This window comes from Gouania willdenowi, chromosome 8 (assembly GCF_900634775.1).
Source record: "Gouania willdenowi chromosome 8, fGouWil2.1, whole genome shotgun sequence".
NCBI lineage: Eukaryota > Metazoa > Chordata > Actinopteri > Blenniiformes > Gobiesocidae > Gouania > Gouania willdenowi.
This window is the reverse complement of record NC_041051.1, coordinates 5,907,296-5,925,269: the sequence shown is the minus strand read 5'-3', so window position 1 is coordinate 5,925,269 and position 17,974 is coordinate 5,907,296. Positions and strand designations below refer to the sequence as shown.

General features: G+C 37.8%; 2 protein-coding genes across 2 annotated transcripts; one reads left to right on the top strand and one right to left on the bottom strand.

Moving 5' to 3' along the window:
- The first annotated feature begins 67 nt into the window (after nt 1-67).
- Nucleotides 68-11,142, top strand: mif4gdb (MIF4G domain containing b). Its single transcript, XM_028454530.1, has 6 exons — nt 68-196; nt 3,578-3,697; nt 3,769-3,878; nt 4,020-4,175; nt 6,964-7,056; nt 10,405-11,142. Exons 2-6 carry the CDS (start codon nt 3,619-3,621, stop codon nt 10,630-10,632), a joined length of 666 nt encoding a protein of 221 aa, XP_028310331.1. The 5' UTR covers nt 68-196; nt 3,578-3,618; the 3' UTR covers nt 10,633-11,142.
- Nucleotides 11,143-13,008: 1,866 nt separating this feature from the next.
- mrps7 (mitochondrial ribosomal protein S7) lies at nt 13,009-17,870 on the bottom strand. Its single transcript, XM_028454528.1, has 5 exons — nt 17,761-17,870; nt 15,447-15,638; nt 13,743-13,806; nt 13,496-13,663; nt 13,009-13,411 (listed from the first exon to the last, which is right to left on the bottom strand). Exons 1-5 carry the CDS (start codon nt 17,802-17,804, stop codon nt 13,190-13,192), a joined length of 690 nt encoding a protein of 229 aa, XP_028310329.1. The 5' UTR covers nt 17,805-17,870; the 3' UTR covers nt 13,009-13,189.
- Nucleotides 17,871-17,974: the final 104 nt, after the last annotated feature.

The window sequence follows — 17,974 nt, the reverse complement described above, 5'->3', positions numbered from 1 at the left end:
AGTATTTAAATAAAATGTTTTGAACAATTAACACGTTTTATGTTGTGTTTATTTGTTTTATTTTTTTAAGATTTAGGTGACGATATATAGTAAAGGTATCCTCTTGAACTCAACGTTTCGTCTTTGTAAAGCCCGGAGAGGGATTTCATCTGTAGCATGTACTGCTCCCTAACAAAGGACTTTCGACGTTAAATAGGTATTTCAAACCCATGTTTTCTCTAATTATGTACAAATTATTTCACTTAACAACTGTAGCTGTCACATAAAAGCTTCTGTTGTTTGTTATTGTGAGTGTTTTAGACATTAAGGTGAATGTAAACAAAGGCGTTTAGTACAGAGGCACAAAGTTTACAGTGAATGAATGAGAGCTGATGTAGAAAAGATGATTACACTAGGATAACGGTTCAGTTTTACTACAAACAACTGTGGAAAGTGGGTGAATAACGGGTTGATGTAACTCGTGGTTTTATATTTCAGGGAGGAGAAAACATGCTTTGTTGAGTGACCTTTACTGTAATCCTCACCAATCCTGACCAAGCAGGTTTTTAGCTCATTGTTCAGTGGTTTGTCCGGATGTCCGTGAATATATCATTATTACAGGCTAGGTCTGAATCAGGGTCTCCTCATTAAAATACCTTAAATCATCGTCTTCATTGTGGGTGTAAATATTCATACAGTGGTATGAAAAAGTTTGAACACCCCTGACAATTTCCATTATTTTTCATTTATAAATCATTTGGCGTTTGGATCAGCAACTTCATTTTGATCTATCAAAAAAACAACAACAACTGAAGATATGTAATATGCATCAAAACCAAAAAAGTGGCCAACCTTGCCATTTTTTTCTTCTTTGCGTGGCTTTTGATACGGACACGTATGAACAGACTCCGATAATATCCGATATTCGTTTTCTGGTGGATATCGGACCGATATCAATATCGGATCGGGACATGCCTACTTGTTATCTTACCCTCTAATTAAAGTGAGACCATGAACATTTAGGGTCAGATTCACTAAAGGTTTAGGGGTATTAAAAGGTGTGCAAACGTCTAATAAAGGGTACAAACCCCAGGAATCAGGACTGCATGTCACAATGCACCCACAATTCATTTAGTGCATTTCCCTCTGATGAATATGTAAAGTTGGCAGATCTCACACGGGGCGCAAAAAAATGGGAGGGGGAAATGCAAATGAATTAATGCAGGGGCGTAATGCAATTCATAAAATCTGGAAGTGTTTGCGGTGACTGTTTCTGCGCCGGAAAATAGTACAACCCACAGGCAGGTGCAAACACACACACGGAGATCATATCTACAGTAAATGTTGACATGAAACACAGTGGAGATGGAAAAAAAGACTCCAGTTAACCTTTATTATTATTATTATTATTATTATTATTAATAATAATAATAATAATAATATTAACAGCCACTGAATAAGAAAATGCAGAGTAAAGTGTGTGTGTGTGAGAGATAAAGCTGGACACCCGCGACCGCACTTGTGGAGTCTGGTGATGCTTCGGTGCAGAGAGTTGCTACCTGGATATCACTCCAAACGCACCGCTCCAATGAGCTCCTGTGTCTTTCTCTGCTTGTTTTGATCGTAAAACTCTCGTGTCGCTTTGATGGCAGGAGCATCAGGCCGGGAATCAGCTGATCATCTGCGTAATTTATGTGACAATTGCTACTCAGGAGGTCAGATCTTCTGGATGATGGTCAGTAGATCATCTTCAAATGGTGCTGACTGATTGACAGACTGTGTTGCTGCATTAAATCAGATCATTAGCATCAACAGATCAATAAGACGGTTTCTGTCCATATCTGCCTGTATTTCATGGACTAATAAGAGCAAAGTTACAGGACCTGATGGAACAGCCACACTTCTGTGCACTCACCTCTCCATGTTGAATGAGCAAAATGTTCATTTAAATAGGCCGGTCTCTATCTATACGTACAGCTTTAAGTGCAGCAATCTTAGTGAATTCCCCACAGCAGGTGAGCAAACAGCGCCACCAAAGGATTTAGGGACGCACCTGGTTTACCACCCTTTATTTCAGATCTTAGTGAATCCACCCCATAGTATTTAAGAAGCTCTTTTCTAACTGGGAGCCCTTCAGTACACAGTATACAGTACCTATGAAGTAGCTCACAGCTTCAGAAAGGTTGGTGACCCCTGTTAGAGCCCCAGCCACTGATTTAGGATCATATTTTAATTTTATGATTATATTCACCAATTATATTTATGTTGTTTTACATAAAACAAATTATTAAAGATCCAGAAATTATTTTGGGTTACATTTGTTTGAAAAATTCAACCTCTTAAGATAACTTTAAATTTATGATAAAACAAACATACACAAGTTCATTTGAAAATACCTTAATTCATAAAAAATGTATAAATGAAATAAATATAATAATCACTGATACTAGTAAATAAAATGTTACTTAGGTGAGCACTAGCAGCAGAACTTCTATCTATGATTCAGTGTCTTTGTTATGATGAGCCAGCAAGCGTTCATTGTTCAACAAATTAGGACATTTTTCATTTATACACAATATCCAAAATGTAAAATTTTGTGTTTTTTATTTTTATTTTTTTTATTATCAGCCATCACAGGAGGGATGTAGATATTTTTCTGGGCTCAGAAGAAGAATTAAACACAGGATGTGATGTTAAACTGTCCTTTGTGTCGTAGCATAACATGAGGTGTGTCTCAGGTATTGGAAGGATGTAAATTGTGGGACGCATCATCAGTAGTGTTCCTTTGAATCAGGTCTTTTTAACAGTAGACACCAAGGTTGGGGGCAATTATAATTGTAATTGCGTAATTGATAATTAATTACAATTAGGGCGTAATTACAATTGTATATTATTTTTTTAATCTCTTGCTGTCATAATTGTAATTAAATTGTAATTGAGTTTAGATAATTGACTTTGCGATTTTAATTGCCATGAAAAAAATATTAAAACCTATATTTTCATTGATTAGGAAGCCTAACAAAGTAACTAATAGATAGGAAATAAATTAGATGATAGATAAATGTTTTTAGTGTAATTTACAGCTGATTTAGGACCAGTTATCATTTGATATGCTAACAGAAAGCTAACACAAGAGGAAGGGTTTTTGCAAGGTTGTTTATTTCAGGCTCAGTAATTGTGATTAATTGTAATTGAGCTTAACTAATTGAGAACGTAACCGTAATTGACTTTCTGAGGATGAAAAATAATTGTAATTTGAAAAAAAGCTGGTCATGTAATCGTAATTGAATTGTAATTTAATATGGGTAAACAGGGTATGGGAAAACGTAATTATAACTGAAAAATGTAATTGACCCCAACCCTGCTGCAAGACACCCTCATCAATGGTGGCCAGCTACAGGGTGGTCAAGCCTGAGCTTGCGTCCTATAACTGTTTCCCACTCTCTCCTATCTGCAGCTTTAGGCCACCTCTTTTTTTTCCGAGATAAAGAGAAAACTGACTGTTGAATGAATTTATCATTTTAGAATTTAATCACATCCTGTCTGTTGTGTTAGACGCCTTTCAAATTAAAAGCGTTTTTTTTGTTTGTTTCTACAGTGAGACGGCTTTGAAGTGGGCTTTGTTTAACATCATCCAAAATGGAAAACTCCACGGATGACTACAAGATCCAGTCTTTAGACGTGGATGCACAGAAGATACTTAAAACAGCGCTGAAAGGCCAGTACCTTTGATTTTACTCTGCACTCCAAAACAACAATTATTTACTTAAAATAATATTTTCCTTTTAGATCCAAGTGCAGTGAACCTGGAGAAGGTTTCAAACATTATTGTGGATCAGTCGTTAAAGGACCAGGTGTTCAGCAAAGAGGCAGGACGCATTTGTTACACCATCGTAACGGTCAGTGTTAAAAAAAGTGTTTTTAGTGAAGTTCTTAATCCTCTTTTCTAATTAATTACTGACTGGTTGTTTACATGCAAGCTTCATGAAGCTCCTAAATCAGCTTAACATATCGTGTGATTGTGTCCACACTGAGCTCAGGCTGAAGCTAAGCAGAGGACTGGGTTAGTGTTCAGGAAGAACCTTCTCAACCGTCTCCAGCAGGAGTTCAACGACCGAGAGGAGACCAGGGCTCGCTCGCTGCACGCGTGGACGTGCTTTGTCACGTTTATCTGCAACATTTTCGACTACCTGAAGGTAAGTGTATACCGCTCTCTGTTTGTAATGCAGCATTCACAATGTCTTTATAGTTAGAGCAATGAGGGAATCTCTAATAAATCAAGGAAGTTTTGTGTGTGTGGCGCAAATTTCTCCCCGACGCAGTGTCTTCTTCTTGCTTCTCTCGACGAGGACAGTCGCACTCTCTGTTTCTCCCTCCCTTCCACCCTTTTCTCTCCCAGCTGCTGCTTTGTCTGGTCCTGTGAGCCTAAAAAGAGCCTCTCTCTGCAACTCATCCAAATCCGGAATAATGGAACTAATTAGTTGGTCTCGATCAGATTTTTTTGACGAAAAGAACCGGGGGTGGTGAACCCGCATGTCCAAGCGGGACGTTTGCGGCTGGATACGCACTTGACCCTTGGTACAAGTGGCGAGTTGTGTGTCTGTCCATCCTTTCCGTGGAAGACGTGGAGGACATCTACATGATTGGAATAATGATAGTAGGCATGCTGCTGATCGGAGCTGGTGGCTTCCTAATCTATCGAAAAGTCCGTACTACGCTGGCGACTGTTTTGGAAAAGCTGCCAGTGATTTCTGAAGGATGTCGCAGGGCTCGGAACACTCAGACTCATGTCTTGATCGATATCAAAAGCAAGCAAGAGCTGCTTTTGGAACGTCTACGCGTTATGGATAACAATTGGGAGAAGTTGGAGACCCGTCTTGGAAGTGGAAGTTCGGCCACTCATTGGATTACAGCAGAGAGACCGAGGACAGAAGGCTATTGAAAATTGACATAGCCTGCATCAAAAACACATTGCTTATCTCCCTTTTGGCTCCCCAGCCAGCCAAGGCTAAAGCCAAGGTTGTCTCATCTCTTACCACCAGGAAGTTTCTGCAGACGGCGGCTCTTACGTAGTTTTTTCCCCTCACCCCTCCTCTCCTCCTGTTGTTGATCCCTTTTTCACCTAAATGTGTGGGCACCGCAAATGGCTGCTCCGGTGTGTTGATGTGTAATCTTTCACTGCAACTACCAAGTCAAATTCCTTGTATTGTTCTAAACTGTACCTGGCCAATAGAGCTGATTCTGATTCTCTTCTGTTCGACCTGAAACTTTTTTTTAACAGTTTCCACATACCCCAAGTATGTGCATCCATTATATTGGACTTATTTGGTTTTTCAAAACCTTTATTTTAATTTCATTTTGAACGCGGATTAGCCTGGACAGTTTACAGAAATTAAACCTATTCCGCTTTTGACCTCAGTGTCAGGGGGCGCTAGTGCACCATCTATATCTATTAATTACAGGACCGTCTGCGTGTGTGTGTGTGTGTGTGTCTGTGTTTGTGGAGCGAATACCAGTTTGTGTATTTATTATTTTGAACTTATTTGGTGTTTCAAAACGGTTATTTTCATTTTATTTTGAAATCACTGTGGAATCAATGCGGATTACATGAGGGTTAGAACAGAGAAGGGGGAGGGGCGTCTGAGCAGCCGCACTCATACTGATATACTAGCAAAGCTCTCAAGTCTCACGCATTTCAACCTGATGTGAGTCACTGAGTGGGTGCATGCACGCGGCTGATGCATGTGTGAGAGTGAGCCCACGGAGGAGAGATGGACAGGTAGAAAAACACATACTGTACACACACACATGGGTGCATGCGCGCGATTGATGTGCGTGCGTGTGTGAGTGCTGCCGGTTCTTTCTACGCGGTACCACAACAACCACAAAGAGGAACGGTTTTAACAGCACTTTAACACCTACAATAAACAGCACCGCACTAACCATAGTATCACACACACACACACACACACACACACACACACACACACACACACACACACACACACACACACACTCTCACCTTCCCTCTGGAAGTGTGAGCCACACACATGATTTATAGATTAAGTTTTTCTCAGTCTGCTCGCTACGTTACATCTGTTTGTATATTAATTACTAACCTTGGATGATAAGCACCCCTGCACTAAGAAATGTTAAATGCTAAATAAATAGTTTTATTTGTACGAATGTATGTGTCTTTCATCAGATTCTACCTAAACCGCCGCATTGGTGCAAACTTTATCAATTTATCATGTGCATGTTCCATAGAATGAAATCAGGGAAATCACACACACTATTTTACTTTGCACCCACCAATATACCCCTTTATAACACTACAGAGTCCAGAGTATGTACACCTCTTTGTACATCCAACCTTCAAACACATACTCATTTTGCCATAATTGACAACTCTACTTAAGCTCCTCCCACTATATGAATACATACTTCCAACAGGCACTGTACTAGTAATAAATAATAGGAAAACGGACAGATGTCAAATGTTGGACAGTTCACAGAAAAATTGAGCTTTAACTCAGATCTCAGTGTCTAAATCAATAGTTATCAACGCTTGGGTCGACGCCCAAAGGTGGGTCGCAGATCTGTTTCATTGGGTCGTTTTCAGTGGCCTTAGCAACAAAAATGAGTCAATTTACACCTTTAACTGATTTGCTAGAATCAGTGTTTATCTAATATTCAGAAGAAAGGTTGAAAAGTAGTTACACTTTTCATTTTTAAGGTTTGTTTTCTCCATTTTTTAGATTAAAAATCCTGCCGTCTGGGAGCTTGTCTTCCTCTATAGCTCCCCTTGCTGTAAATTTGCTTTATAATTGACACTCTATTTCATTATTCTGTATTCTAAAGTTCAAACTGTTAAATGATTTTATTAGATGTATTCCAGAATGTTGACATGATCTATTATTTGGGCTGCATCCTGCTATTAAGCAGCAATGGATGTATTTGGTTTCCCTGCTCTGTCTGTTTCAGGTGAACGACATGCCCATGGTGGTTCTGGTCCATCCTGTGTTTGACTGTCTGATGAGACTGGGACAACCTGACGCACTGATGAACGAGGAAGAGGTTTGTTGTACTCTAAAGTATTGAAAATAGACAATTTCCTACTGTAATTATTATTTATTTTTTTAACCCTGAAAAATGAAGGCCCTCCAAGCACTTTTCTTCTCATCCTGAAAGGAAAACCAAATGAAAGCTTTACAATCGTTTTGTAACTTAAACTAACAGTCATTCAACAAATTAATAACATGAGTCAAACAGAGAACAATAGTCAGCAACATTAGTATGAGAAAAACCAATGGGTTACATACATTTTAATCTCAAACATAAGCATATTCTACATTAGAAGACCCTGAAATTTAACCTAAATACATCTAATAAAAACAAATTGTAGTTTTAAACTACAAAATACAATTCAAGTTAATTTCAGTTATTTAAAAATATTTTATTGTCAGTATACGGTGGGAACAACTAAGGGCAAGGGGGAAAAATACAATATTGCCCATGCCTAAATCTGAGATTTTAGATGCAGGCTGGTGTAATTAATACCCTTTTTTTCTGCTGATATTGGACCGATATCTAATATTAATAACAAATTGGGACATCCTTACTGAAAATTAAATGATTAGTGTCTTCTGATGTAAGACATTTGATTGGACAGCATTCTTTTAAATAACAAATCCCCTTCAAAATAAAAGCCAACCTTTTTCCCTTGCTTTTGCCCAGGCACATGCCTGTAACCCACTGATAATGTGACCCATTCAGCTCACAGGAGAGAGTGAAAACCACAGAGAAAACATGAATCATTGTGTAAATGAAACTCAGCTATATTTGCAGGGGCTCACAGTTTTACCAGTGCTTTTATCGGATGAGTCATTTTTAATTTTAAACTCTTTAAAAACATTATTACGTAACATTTTCCTTAATCAAAATACAAATTTGTCACAAAATCAAGGAAATTTAAAGTGAAGAAAAATCTGTGGTCCACTTTAGATCAAACTGTTCCATATTAAAATGAGATTTACAAACTTAGGCAGTATGTGAAGAAAATGAAATGGTGTTATCGAAAAAATGGTTTGATGAAAAATAAGTTGTCTTTAAATCTATATAAAACAAATGTTTTGATTTTTACAATCTCTCTCTCAACATAGACAGGGTTACCGTTGAAAGAGTGTCTAAATGCGTACATAAGCAATATAAAACCATTATTTTTATTACAGAAAAGAGCAGTAGAAATTATTCATAAGACAGGTTACAGAGAGCACACAAGCAGTCTGTTTATTACGTGAGGATTGTTAAAACTTAAAGAATTGATTGAGCTGCAGACACTCACAGTTATGTTCAGAGCATTACCAGAACATTTACAAAAGTGGTTTGCTTTTAGTTCAGAGGATGGGTCATTTAATTTAATGTAATTGAATTTAATTAACATCAATTTTCATGAACAACATTAAAGGTTTCCTCCACTGTTTTTACAAATGTGGCCTAAAATCTTTGCAATGTCCTTATTAGAAGATCTATGCCTAACAGAACGCATTATTTTGCACCACATTTGTTTTTATTAACTTTTAAAACTGGGACTACTTTACCCTGTGCGCCGCCATGTATGAAATTATGTCATTGATGATGTCATTAGCCCCTTTCAGCCCTATCAGTTCTATAGGAGGTGAAGCATTCATAATCATTTAGCAGCTTTTTCAGTCAAAATGACAACTTGTGCTGCTTTGGGTTGTTCTAAAAATCAGTAAAACTTTAATTTAAATTTAAATTTGATGTAAACCTCTTTTGTTTACTGAGAGTTGACAAATTAAAACCGCGACCCAAAAAAATCTGTGGCCACAGGGGGCGACGGCAGCAGTGGATTCACTGCTGATTCTAATGAGCAGCAGTGAATCCTGGGCTGCGTTAGAATAGTCCCTCCTATCTCCTTTCCTATCCACTGTTCCTTCACCCCCAGAAGTGTTTAAGTGGTGGCCATGATGAACAACGTCCTAGTTCTTTTTAAGCTCAGGAAAAGAGGTTCATTGCTTCTTTTTTTACCTCCTTTAGCCTAGGAAACACTTGATGCATCCTTTACCAAAGCAGATGAGAAAATGCTGACCCACAATTCCCTGCGGCGACAACATTTAAAGGGAAACACACACCTGAGCGCTCACGGAAACTCATGATGACCGTACCAATGCAATAATATGCCTTGGAACAATTTTAAATAAATAATCTAAAACCCATATATTATGATATGTAAAACATATTATCAGATTATAACTGACATAAAACAGACACTCTGTAGTTCAAGAAAAAAGGATCAGAGACATTATGTTTACTTCATCATAATTCATATTAGTGAGTGGAAGGTGAGTTTAGCAACCATTATTTATGTGACGTTCTTTTAGTTTCACTTTTGTTTCTCGTAGCCTAATAACCTTTTTTCCTTAGATTTACATTCAAACCTTATGATTATTTTAGATTATATCAGCAGAAAGTGTTATAAATGAGTTTTTAGTCCATTTTCAGAAATGTGTAGTTTTTCCACCACGGCAGAACGTCACGAACCTTCACGACCATCTGATTATTACGTCACCTAGAGGAAGTGCATCTGATTGTCAAAACAAACATGATGGCCTTTTCTAACTCCTCTCCTAACACCTTTCCCTGTGACGTCATCCACAGGGTTATGGAAACGTGGATAGGAAAGGAGATAGGAGGGAATATTTGGACGCAGCCTGTGTTGCATTTATTTACATGCGCACAGAGCTCTTCATCTCTTCTATAATGGTGTCTACAAAACAGCAGAGTGGGAACTGTCGCCTCCTGTGGCCACAGATTTTTTCGTGTTATGGTTTTAATTTATCATCTATCAGTAAACAAAAGAGGTTTACATCGACCTTTTATAGTTTTACTGATTGTTAGAGCAACCCAAAGCAGCACAAGTTGTCATTTTGACTGAAAAAGCTGCTTGTTAGGCATAGATCTTAGACATTTCAAAGGTTTTAGGCCACATTTGTAAAAACAGTGGAGAATCATTTTAATGCAGATGTGCTTTTCTGTTAGAATGAGGAATGTTTTATAAAGAGCAATTTGAATGTATTTCAGTTTAAGAGAATGTACAAAAAGAGACTCCTAAGACAATATGAACATGGTGATTATTCGTGTTATTTGTGTAAGTCCTTGAATTTGTTAATGTATTTATTTTTATTTAATAATTCTGTAATACTATTATCTCAGTTAGTGTAAACGTGGCAGACCAATTGTTTAATGTTTCTTGTGAAAAAAATATGATCTGTACCGTGACAGAATGAAAATAAATGAAATGAGAATGAAGTTTGACACCCCTGGATTATGAGGTCCAGCTCCACGTGTTGAGAACCTGTGATCTGTTTGCACTAACTGGTCCTGGTCCTGGTCCATCTTCAGGTGGACTGCCTGGTCCTGCAGCTGCACCGTATTGGAGAGCAGCTGGAGAAGATGAACAGCCAGAGGATGGACGAGCTCTTCTTCCTGCTGAGGGACGGCTTCCTGCTGCAGGACGGCCTCACCTCCATGGCCCGCCTGCTGCTGCTGGAGATCCTGGAGTTCAGGGCCGGGGGCTGGATGCTCAGCGGCACCGCCCACAAGTACTACTACAGCGAGATCGCCGACTAAAAGAACCTGTCAGGAACCACAACCACCAAAAACCAGCAGTTTCACAAAACGTGGGACCTTTTGAGAGACTTTTTCTGATGGTTTTCTGAGACGTACTGAGGTGGGTGTGGTCTGTGCAATAGTGTTACTAGAAGAGTTCCAGGTTTGAACACGTTCAGGTGCGACTTTTAATTTAAGTTTCAAAAGGCCAGAGAAACAGGAGTTTTTTTAAATCCAGTTGTAATCTCTCTGGTGTTACAGTACGTTTATAAAGAGAACAATTTGTTTAGACCAAATCAGAACGCGTTGAGACATTCCTGTCACGTATAAGCTACTTTTTATTTTCATCTATAGTTTCAAGCACTGCTCTGAAAACAGGCTTACTTTCAAAATAACAGGAAGACTTTGGGGAAAAAAATTATAAAATATGCTATTTTTTTGTAATAGTAATGTTTATTTTACATAATATTAATACGTAAACAGTTGGAGATTATTTAAAAAAAGGTAACATTCATGACTGATTATTCCCATTTGGTAATAATATTAATGACAAAGCAGCATTTTTATTTCATGTTTATAAATGGCTTACAGATTTTCTTCTGCTCCATACTTTATATTATACTCATGCTGAAACTTGTTTTCATTACTGTTTTATTTAAAACCAGTTTTTTTTTTTTTTTTAAATACAAAAAACATTGAAAATTTTGATTCATTGCAACCAAATATTTTCTGTTAATAAATATTCAGTTTTTTAACTATTCCTCTTGATCGTCTTTTTTTTTTTTTTTATCTTAACTTTAAGTCTTTCCTCTTTCGCACCAACAATATCTGTACGTGTATATTATCAGATTTTGCTTTGGGATATGTGATGTTATTTTTAACATTTTGGCCCCGTACTGTGAAGCTGGATAAGTATATCCGGGATATCTCTCTGTTTGCGGACTTCACCTAACCAAACATTCTCTGTCACAGAGAAGCTGTACTATTGCAACGTCAGACCAATCACAAACATGGAGAAACTGTAGAGCAGCGTACGTCACGGGGGGTGGCTACGAACAGAGCATCTCATGATTCTACTTACTGCAGCTTTAATGCTTAAATTAGTGAAATGATACAATATTAATTCATGGGAAAATAAACAGACACTCTGATCAGTTTCACTTTACTAAGGCACATTTTATACAGCCTGGATTATGTTACAGGACTGAGTAATAAATTAATTTATCAGCTGTAGGTCAGTCTATCAGATATGAATCTATATATTTCCTATAGGATGTCATCGGGTAAATGAAAGTATTGCATCGATGTCTTAATATTCTCTCTCCTGTCAGATCAGATCCACATAGCGTCATCCACAGAATGATCTTCCTTTTATTGGACAGGTCATTTTCCATATCCTAGCAGAGTTGAAAGTACTCACATTACAGTAATTGAGTTGCTTTTATGGGTACTTGTACTTTTTTGAGTATATTTCCAAATCAGTAATTTTACTTGTACTTAAGTACGTTATAAAAGAAGTAATTCATTACATTTCTACACCCAACTGTTAGGTTGAGTAAATTTTTTTTTGTCTTAAACAGACATTGTGAAACTACAAAAAATGAAATGACCAGACAACAATCAAATGCAACACAATATAGCTGACCAATCAGATTTACCAAACAGCATTGAATGGAGGTTTTTTTTAAGTTTTGCTTTACATAAATAAAAAATGAATTGGTGTTATTTTATCTAAGAGATTTTTACATCTTGACAAACCTTTTATTTTATACAGATGCATTTGTGGAAAATAATTCATGTTCCAATTGTGCAAGATTTGGTCCCTTCCTTTTTAGGTTTATACATGAGATGTTTACTGTACGTAAGGGAACCTTGGCAATGATTTATTACCAACGATAAATGTGGGGGCTGAAAGTAACTAATAACTTGTAATTTGAGTACTATTTAATTGAGTTACTTTTTACTTGTACTTGAGTATTTTATGTAACAATTACTTGTACTTGAGTACAATTTCAATCAAGTAACAATACTTCTACTTGAGTACAATGTAGCTTTTTACACCACTGCTAGCCAGAAAAAAACCTGGTCCAGAACGGGTTAGGCGTTCAGCCTAAGTTACCATGGTGATTTAGCCCCGTAAGAAGTTAGCCAGCGTTGTAGCACAGGACACACGTAAGAAATCCCTGAAGTTAGCGCGATAGGAGGAAATCCAGCTTCATAGTACAGGCCCTTGGAGCACATTTGATAATAAAATCTGTGCTTGTGCAATAGTTGTTCAAGCAAAACTGATATAATTACTGGTAACTCAAGTATTGCAGACTTGATGCATCTATAAGCCACTGATTGTTTATCTTTAGGATTATATGAATGCAATTATTAGAAAATATCAGTCAGAAATAATTTAAGTAACACGTGTTTTCCATTTATTCAATACAAAATGTTACATTAAGGTTCATTTGCACGTTTTTCTCCTCCCTGGTAGATTGTTTTACAGTTCACTTCTATTTACAGCAGCTCATCCAGTACTAGAGACTCTTTCTGTACTGCAGCACAAACATCCAACCCGTTCCTCATCCCTCTACCACCAGCGATAGTGAGCGTAGGCACGGTTGGATTCTGCCATCTTGTGCAGTTCGTGTTTCTTCTTCACCACGTTTCCTTCCTTGTTGAAGGCGGCCAGCAGCTCCTGGGACAGTTTTTCATACATGAGCGTGCGCCTGTGTTTGTTTTCCCGACATTCCGTGATCATCCACTTCATGGCGAGGAAACGGCGCCTGTTGTCTGTGAGTGGGATCGGCACCTGGTAGAAGAGCACAGGTTTCACCATCAGCCAAACTGTGATGAGACGTAATAAAATATAGGCTTTGATTGAGAAGTTGCCGACCTGGTAGTTCTTCCCTCCTTTCTTGATGCTGGCCAGTCCCACCACAGGCTTACAGTTCTCCAGTGCCTCGTGGAAGATGGTGTACGGGTTGCACTGGATCTCCTCCTTCTTCCCTGGTGGAGCTTTGTGGTATTTCTCCACCTGCTTCCTCTTCATGTTCTCCAGTGTCTGTGGGGAAGAAAAAAGAAGAAAACATTAATTTCCCATCATTGAGCTAAAAACAGCCTTGAGCTTCTTCTTTTCTTACCTGTGTAATGATGTCTCTGGCTAGAGTCTTCTCTCCATTTTTCATTATCATGTTAATGAACTTACTGAATTAAAAAAAGGACACAAGTGAGGTTATTAGTAGTGCTGTGCGATATGGAGAACATTTTATATCACGATATAGGTAGATTTATATCCTGATAATGATATATAGAGGTTGACCGATATGGGATTTTCAAAGGCAGACACAGATACCAATTTAAAAAAAAAAAATTTGGCCGATACCTAAAGCACAATGATTATGAAAGACAACTGAAACACTGATATATGATGACATATGATATAAATGTGAGGTCTTTCCATCAGTCAAGTGGTGGCTGCAGCGGCCCACACGGGTGCCTGATGAAATATCCTTATCCTATTATATCATTATTCTATTAAGTATATAATAGGATAAGGATATTTGATCAGGCACTATTATATTATATCCCTATCCTATTATATCAGCTTTTTATTTGTAAGCCTATTGGCTTCTACCTCTCCCATGCACATGCTATTATTGTTTCTTTTTTTGTGTATTCATACATCTGAATGGATGTTTTTTTATGTTCTTTCTTTTTTCATTTAATGGCTACTCTAAAGTGCTAAATTTAAAAAAAAAATCGTCCGATGGCCGATCTTGAAAAAAGTCCATATATCGGTCGACCTCTAATCCCAATATACTATTTCTTCCTTAAAATGACATGAAATGAATGGAAAATTACTATATATTACAGATAAAATGGTTTCTATAAATACATTGGTAACATGACCTTTTTCCTATTTTTCAGAACCTTTAGGATTTCACGACCAATTTCTGTGATTGTTACGGCCTAAAATTCATGATTTTGCAGCAGCTTTTTCCAAATATTGTTTAAAGAATTGTGCTTATTGTACTTATTTTCTATAACTTTAAAAAAAACTGGTCAATTAAATAAAAAAAAAACGGACTGCTTTTCAATTCTTTTATATCAATGAAAAGAGCAGATTCACAACAATTCACCACGATATGGATCATTCCCATCACAGAGTAAAGGTCTAGTGCAGAGAATATTACACAGTATCAGTGTTTATGGAAGTTTTTTAAAACTAACAAAAATATCCCAAAATAAATGCTACTTCTCCTTTAAGAATCTTCTCAATGAAAGAATATTTGCGACGTTTGCAACATATACTGTTGTCACGTGTTCTGATTTATAAATTTGTATGTGGAAATGTCACCAGGGGGCGCAAAATATAATAATGGCCACTCCTATCATTTTAAACCGTACCTGTAGTGAATTTTACTTGCAAGCTCCATCAAAGATCATATATGATCGTTGAGGTTTGGTTAGGTTCTATTCTTTGAAAGTCCTTCTAGAGCAGCAGCAGATACATTACCACTAACATTTGTGAGACACGTTTGCATTAGCTTAGAAGAGTCATATTGGCTGTAGCGACACAGTTTGTAACTAGACTAATTGATGACTCAGGTCGCTCCAGGGGACCCAATCTGGCTGAAAAAAGCAGCGTTTCACCTCTGCATACCATAGTATCCATTTTCTGCATCTTTGCCGCGCTAAACAAAACACTTAACACTAATATCTAAGCACGGCACGGTCGGCGTTAAATGGTGTAGAATTAGTCTGGATCTGACACAGCACTACGATATATATCATTATATCTCACAGCATTAGTTATTAGTATGAAAAGGATAAAGTAATCCAACCTGATCACTGGGTCATTGAAGACGGAGCTGCTGACACTGTTGGGGGCTGCTTTGATGGGGCGGTGAGCTTTGAGTTCCCACTGCTCCTTCTCCTCAGCACTAAGCTCTGCCTCTGTGCGGCTGTACGCTTCCTTACTGACCTCCGGCTCCAGATAGTATGGATTGTATCTGCTCCATCTCACCAGGAACACTCTGGAGAACAGACAGTTTTTTAACACACTTCAAATTCCCAGTTTGTGGGGAAGGCTTCTCTACCCAAAAGGTATTGTAAAGACGTGATTCGAGCTGTTATCACAGTTTTACAGGCTTTAATGGAGGTCGTAGTAACTAGTAGACAATAGTAAATGCTAAAGATAAACAATCAAACACACACAGAACCGTGTAACACCGTCATTCACTCACACTTTTCACTGTGGGAATGAAATGTATAACACACTGTGACTCTTTCCCGCTCATGCCCGCCCATTCCCCAGCCTTCCAGCCAATCAACAATCAGAACACATGTAAACAAGGCACACATTGGCAGAGAAAGATGATGCCCTCATGGCCATGGGAAATCGTAGTTGTTCCCTGTGCTCCAGCAGCAAATGATGAGAATGACCAGAAAAAAAAGTGAAAAATGAAGCACGGCCCGGCCAGACAGCTGAGCGGGAAAATTAGGCCTTTAAGACAATTCAGAATCGTTTTAATTTCTGGATGTTTGCTTTTATTGACAATTATTTATTTTTATGTTTGTGTCTCTTAGATTTGTTGTGCAGCCACTGGAACATTAGCACAAACCTTTGTGAGATTCAAAGGAATGAGAATGTCTTGAGTTTACAATGTGTCTGTTGCCACTTTATTTACACAGCCTGTCCTGTGCTTTCAATTGGTTTAAGTCTCAGATTTAAGTCTGTCGACTCTTTAAGATTCCTAAAATACGTTACGGACATGCTACGTATTTATGAATTGTTGTGATATTCATACGTAGCGCCCCCATTGGCAAGGACTTCTGTTTGCTATTAATATGTATATTCCTAAACTACATTACGGACTAACTAACCCTAACCTCAAACTACGTGGATTACGTTACAGACTAACTAAACCTAACTTTCTGAAGTGGATTACGTTACGGACTAACTAACCCTAACTTTCTGAAGTGGATTATGTTGCGGACTAACTAAACCTAATTTTCTGAAGTGGATTACGTTGCGGACTAACAAAACCTAACCCTAACCTTCTGAAGTGGATTACGTTAAGGACTAACTAACCCTAACTTTCTGAAGTGGATTATGTTACGGACTAACTAACCCTAACTTTCTGAAGTGGATTACGTTACAGACTAACTCACCCTAACTTTCTGAAGTGGATTACGTTAAGGACTAACTAACCCTAACTTTCTGAAGTGGATTACGTTAAGGACTAACTAAACCTAACTTTCTGAAGTGGATTACGTTGCGGACTTGCTAAACCTAACCCTAACCTTCTGAAGTTGATTACGTTACGGACTAACTAACCCTAACTTTCTTAAGGTTGATTACGTTACAGACTTACTCACCCTAACTTTCTGAAGTGGATTATGTTGCGGACTAACTAACCCTAACTTTCTGAAGTGGATTACGTTACGGACTAACTAACCCTAACTTTCTGAAGTGGATTATGTTAAGGACTAACTAACCCTAACTTTCTGAAGTGGATTACGTTAAGGACTAACTAACCCTAACTTTCTGAAGTGGATTACGTTACAGACTAACTCACCCTAACTTTCTGATGTGGATTACATTAAGGACTAACTAACCCTAACTTTCTGAAGTGGATTACGTTACAGACTAACTAACCGTAACCTTCTGAAGTGGATTTCAATTTCTTGCCACAGTGAATTCTTACGTGTATCGCTTGTTCGGAAATTTTTTTCCCCCGGTAGTCCATACGGAATGGTCACATGACTTCCGGTAACGTCATGAACCACGTACGAATAGCACTACGAGTTGTACGTACGGCTACCGTACGGATAGCCACTTCGTAAACTTAATATAGTTATCACCCCCCAAAACAACCTAAAAACATTCAGACTACGTTTATCCCACCAAAATAAACCTTGTACAATAAATATTGTTGAATTTTATTTTCGTTTAATAAGAGTTTAAGGGACGGCTTTACTATAAATGTCCTCGGATAATATTTATCGTAGGACCTCACATTGTCTGGCTCTGCAGCAGGACAATTTACATTTACTTTATCATGATATAAATAATAATAATCAAATAAGCAAACGGGGATACATGTCCTAACAAAGGCAAATACGGTGTTTGTGAAAAGATTTAAATATATTTACCTCGGTGTCCAAGGTTTTAACAACCCTGTGACGGAGGCAGCCATCTTGTCAGCATGGGAGGAGGACAGGACACGGGGTTGCCAGATAACGTGGATGATTTCCCGGTTTAGAAAAAAGAACGAAACGTTCGTTTGAAACGCTCATCAGTCTGTATGAGTATGGAGGTAGATTTGTGTCTATTTTGTTTAATAAAAACAAAAAAAACTTTTCAATC

Excerpts from the sequence above, each read along its gene's own strand:
- mif4gdb (XM_028454530.1), top strand. The coding sequence starts at position 3,619 with ATGGAAAACTCCACGGATGACTACAAGATCCAGTCTTTAGACGTGGAT. Across the intron at positions 3,879-4,019 it reads TTTGTTACACCATCGTAACG|GCTGAAGCTAAGCAGAGGAC; the intron begins GTCAGTGTTAAA and ends CACTGAGCTCAG. Across the intron at positions 7,057-10,404 it reads CACTGATGAACGAGGAAGAG|GTGGACTGCCTGGTCCTGCA; the intron begins GTTTGTTGTACT and ends GTCCATCTTCAG.
- mrps7 (XM_028454528.1), bottom strand. The coding sequence starts at position 17,804 with ATGGCTGCCTCCGTCACAGGGTTGTTAAAACCTTGGACACCGAG. Across the intron at positions 15,639-17,760 it reads TTAAAACCTTGGACACCGAG|AGTGTTCCTGGTGAGATGGA; the intron begins GTAAATATATTT and ends TCTGTTCTCCAG. Across the intron at positions 13,412-13,495 it reads AAGGAGGGAAGAACTACCAG|GTGCCGATCCCACTCACAGA; the intron begins GTCGGCAACTTC and ends CTCTTCTACCAG.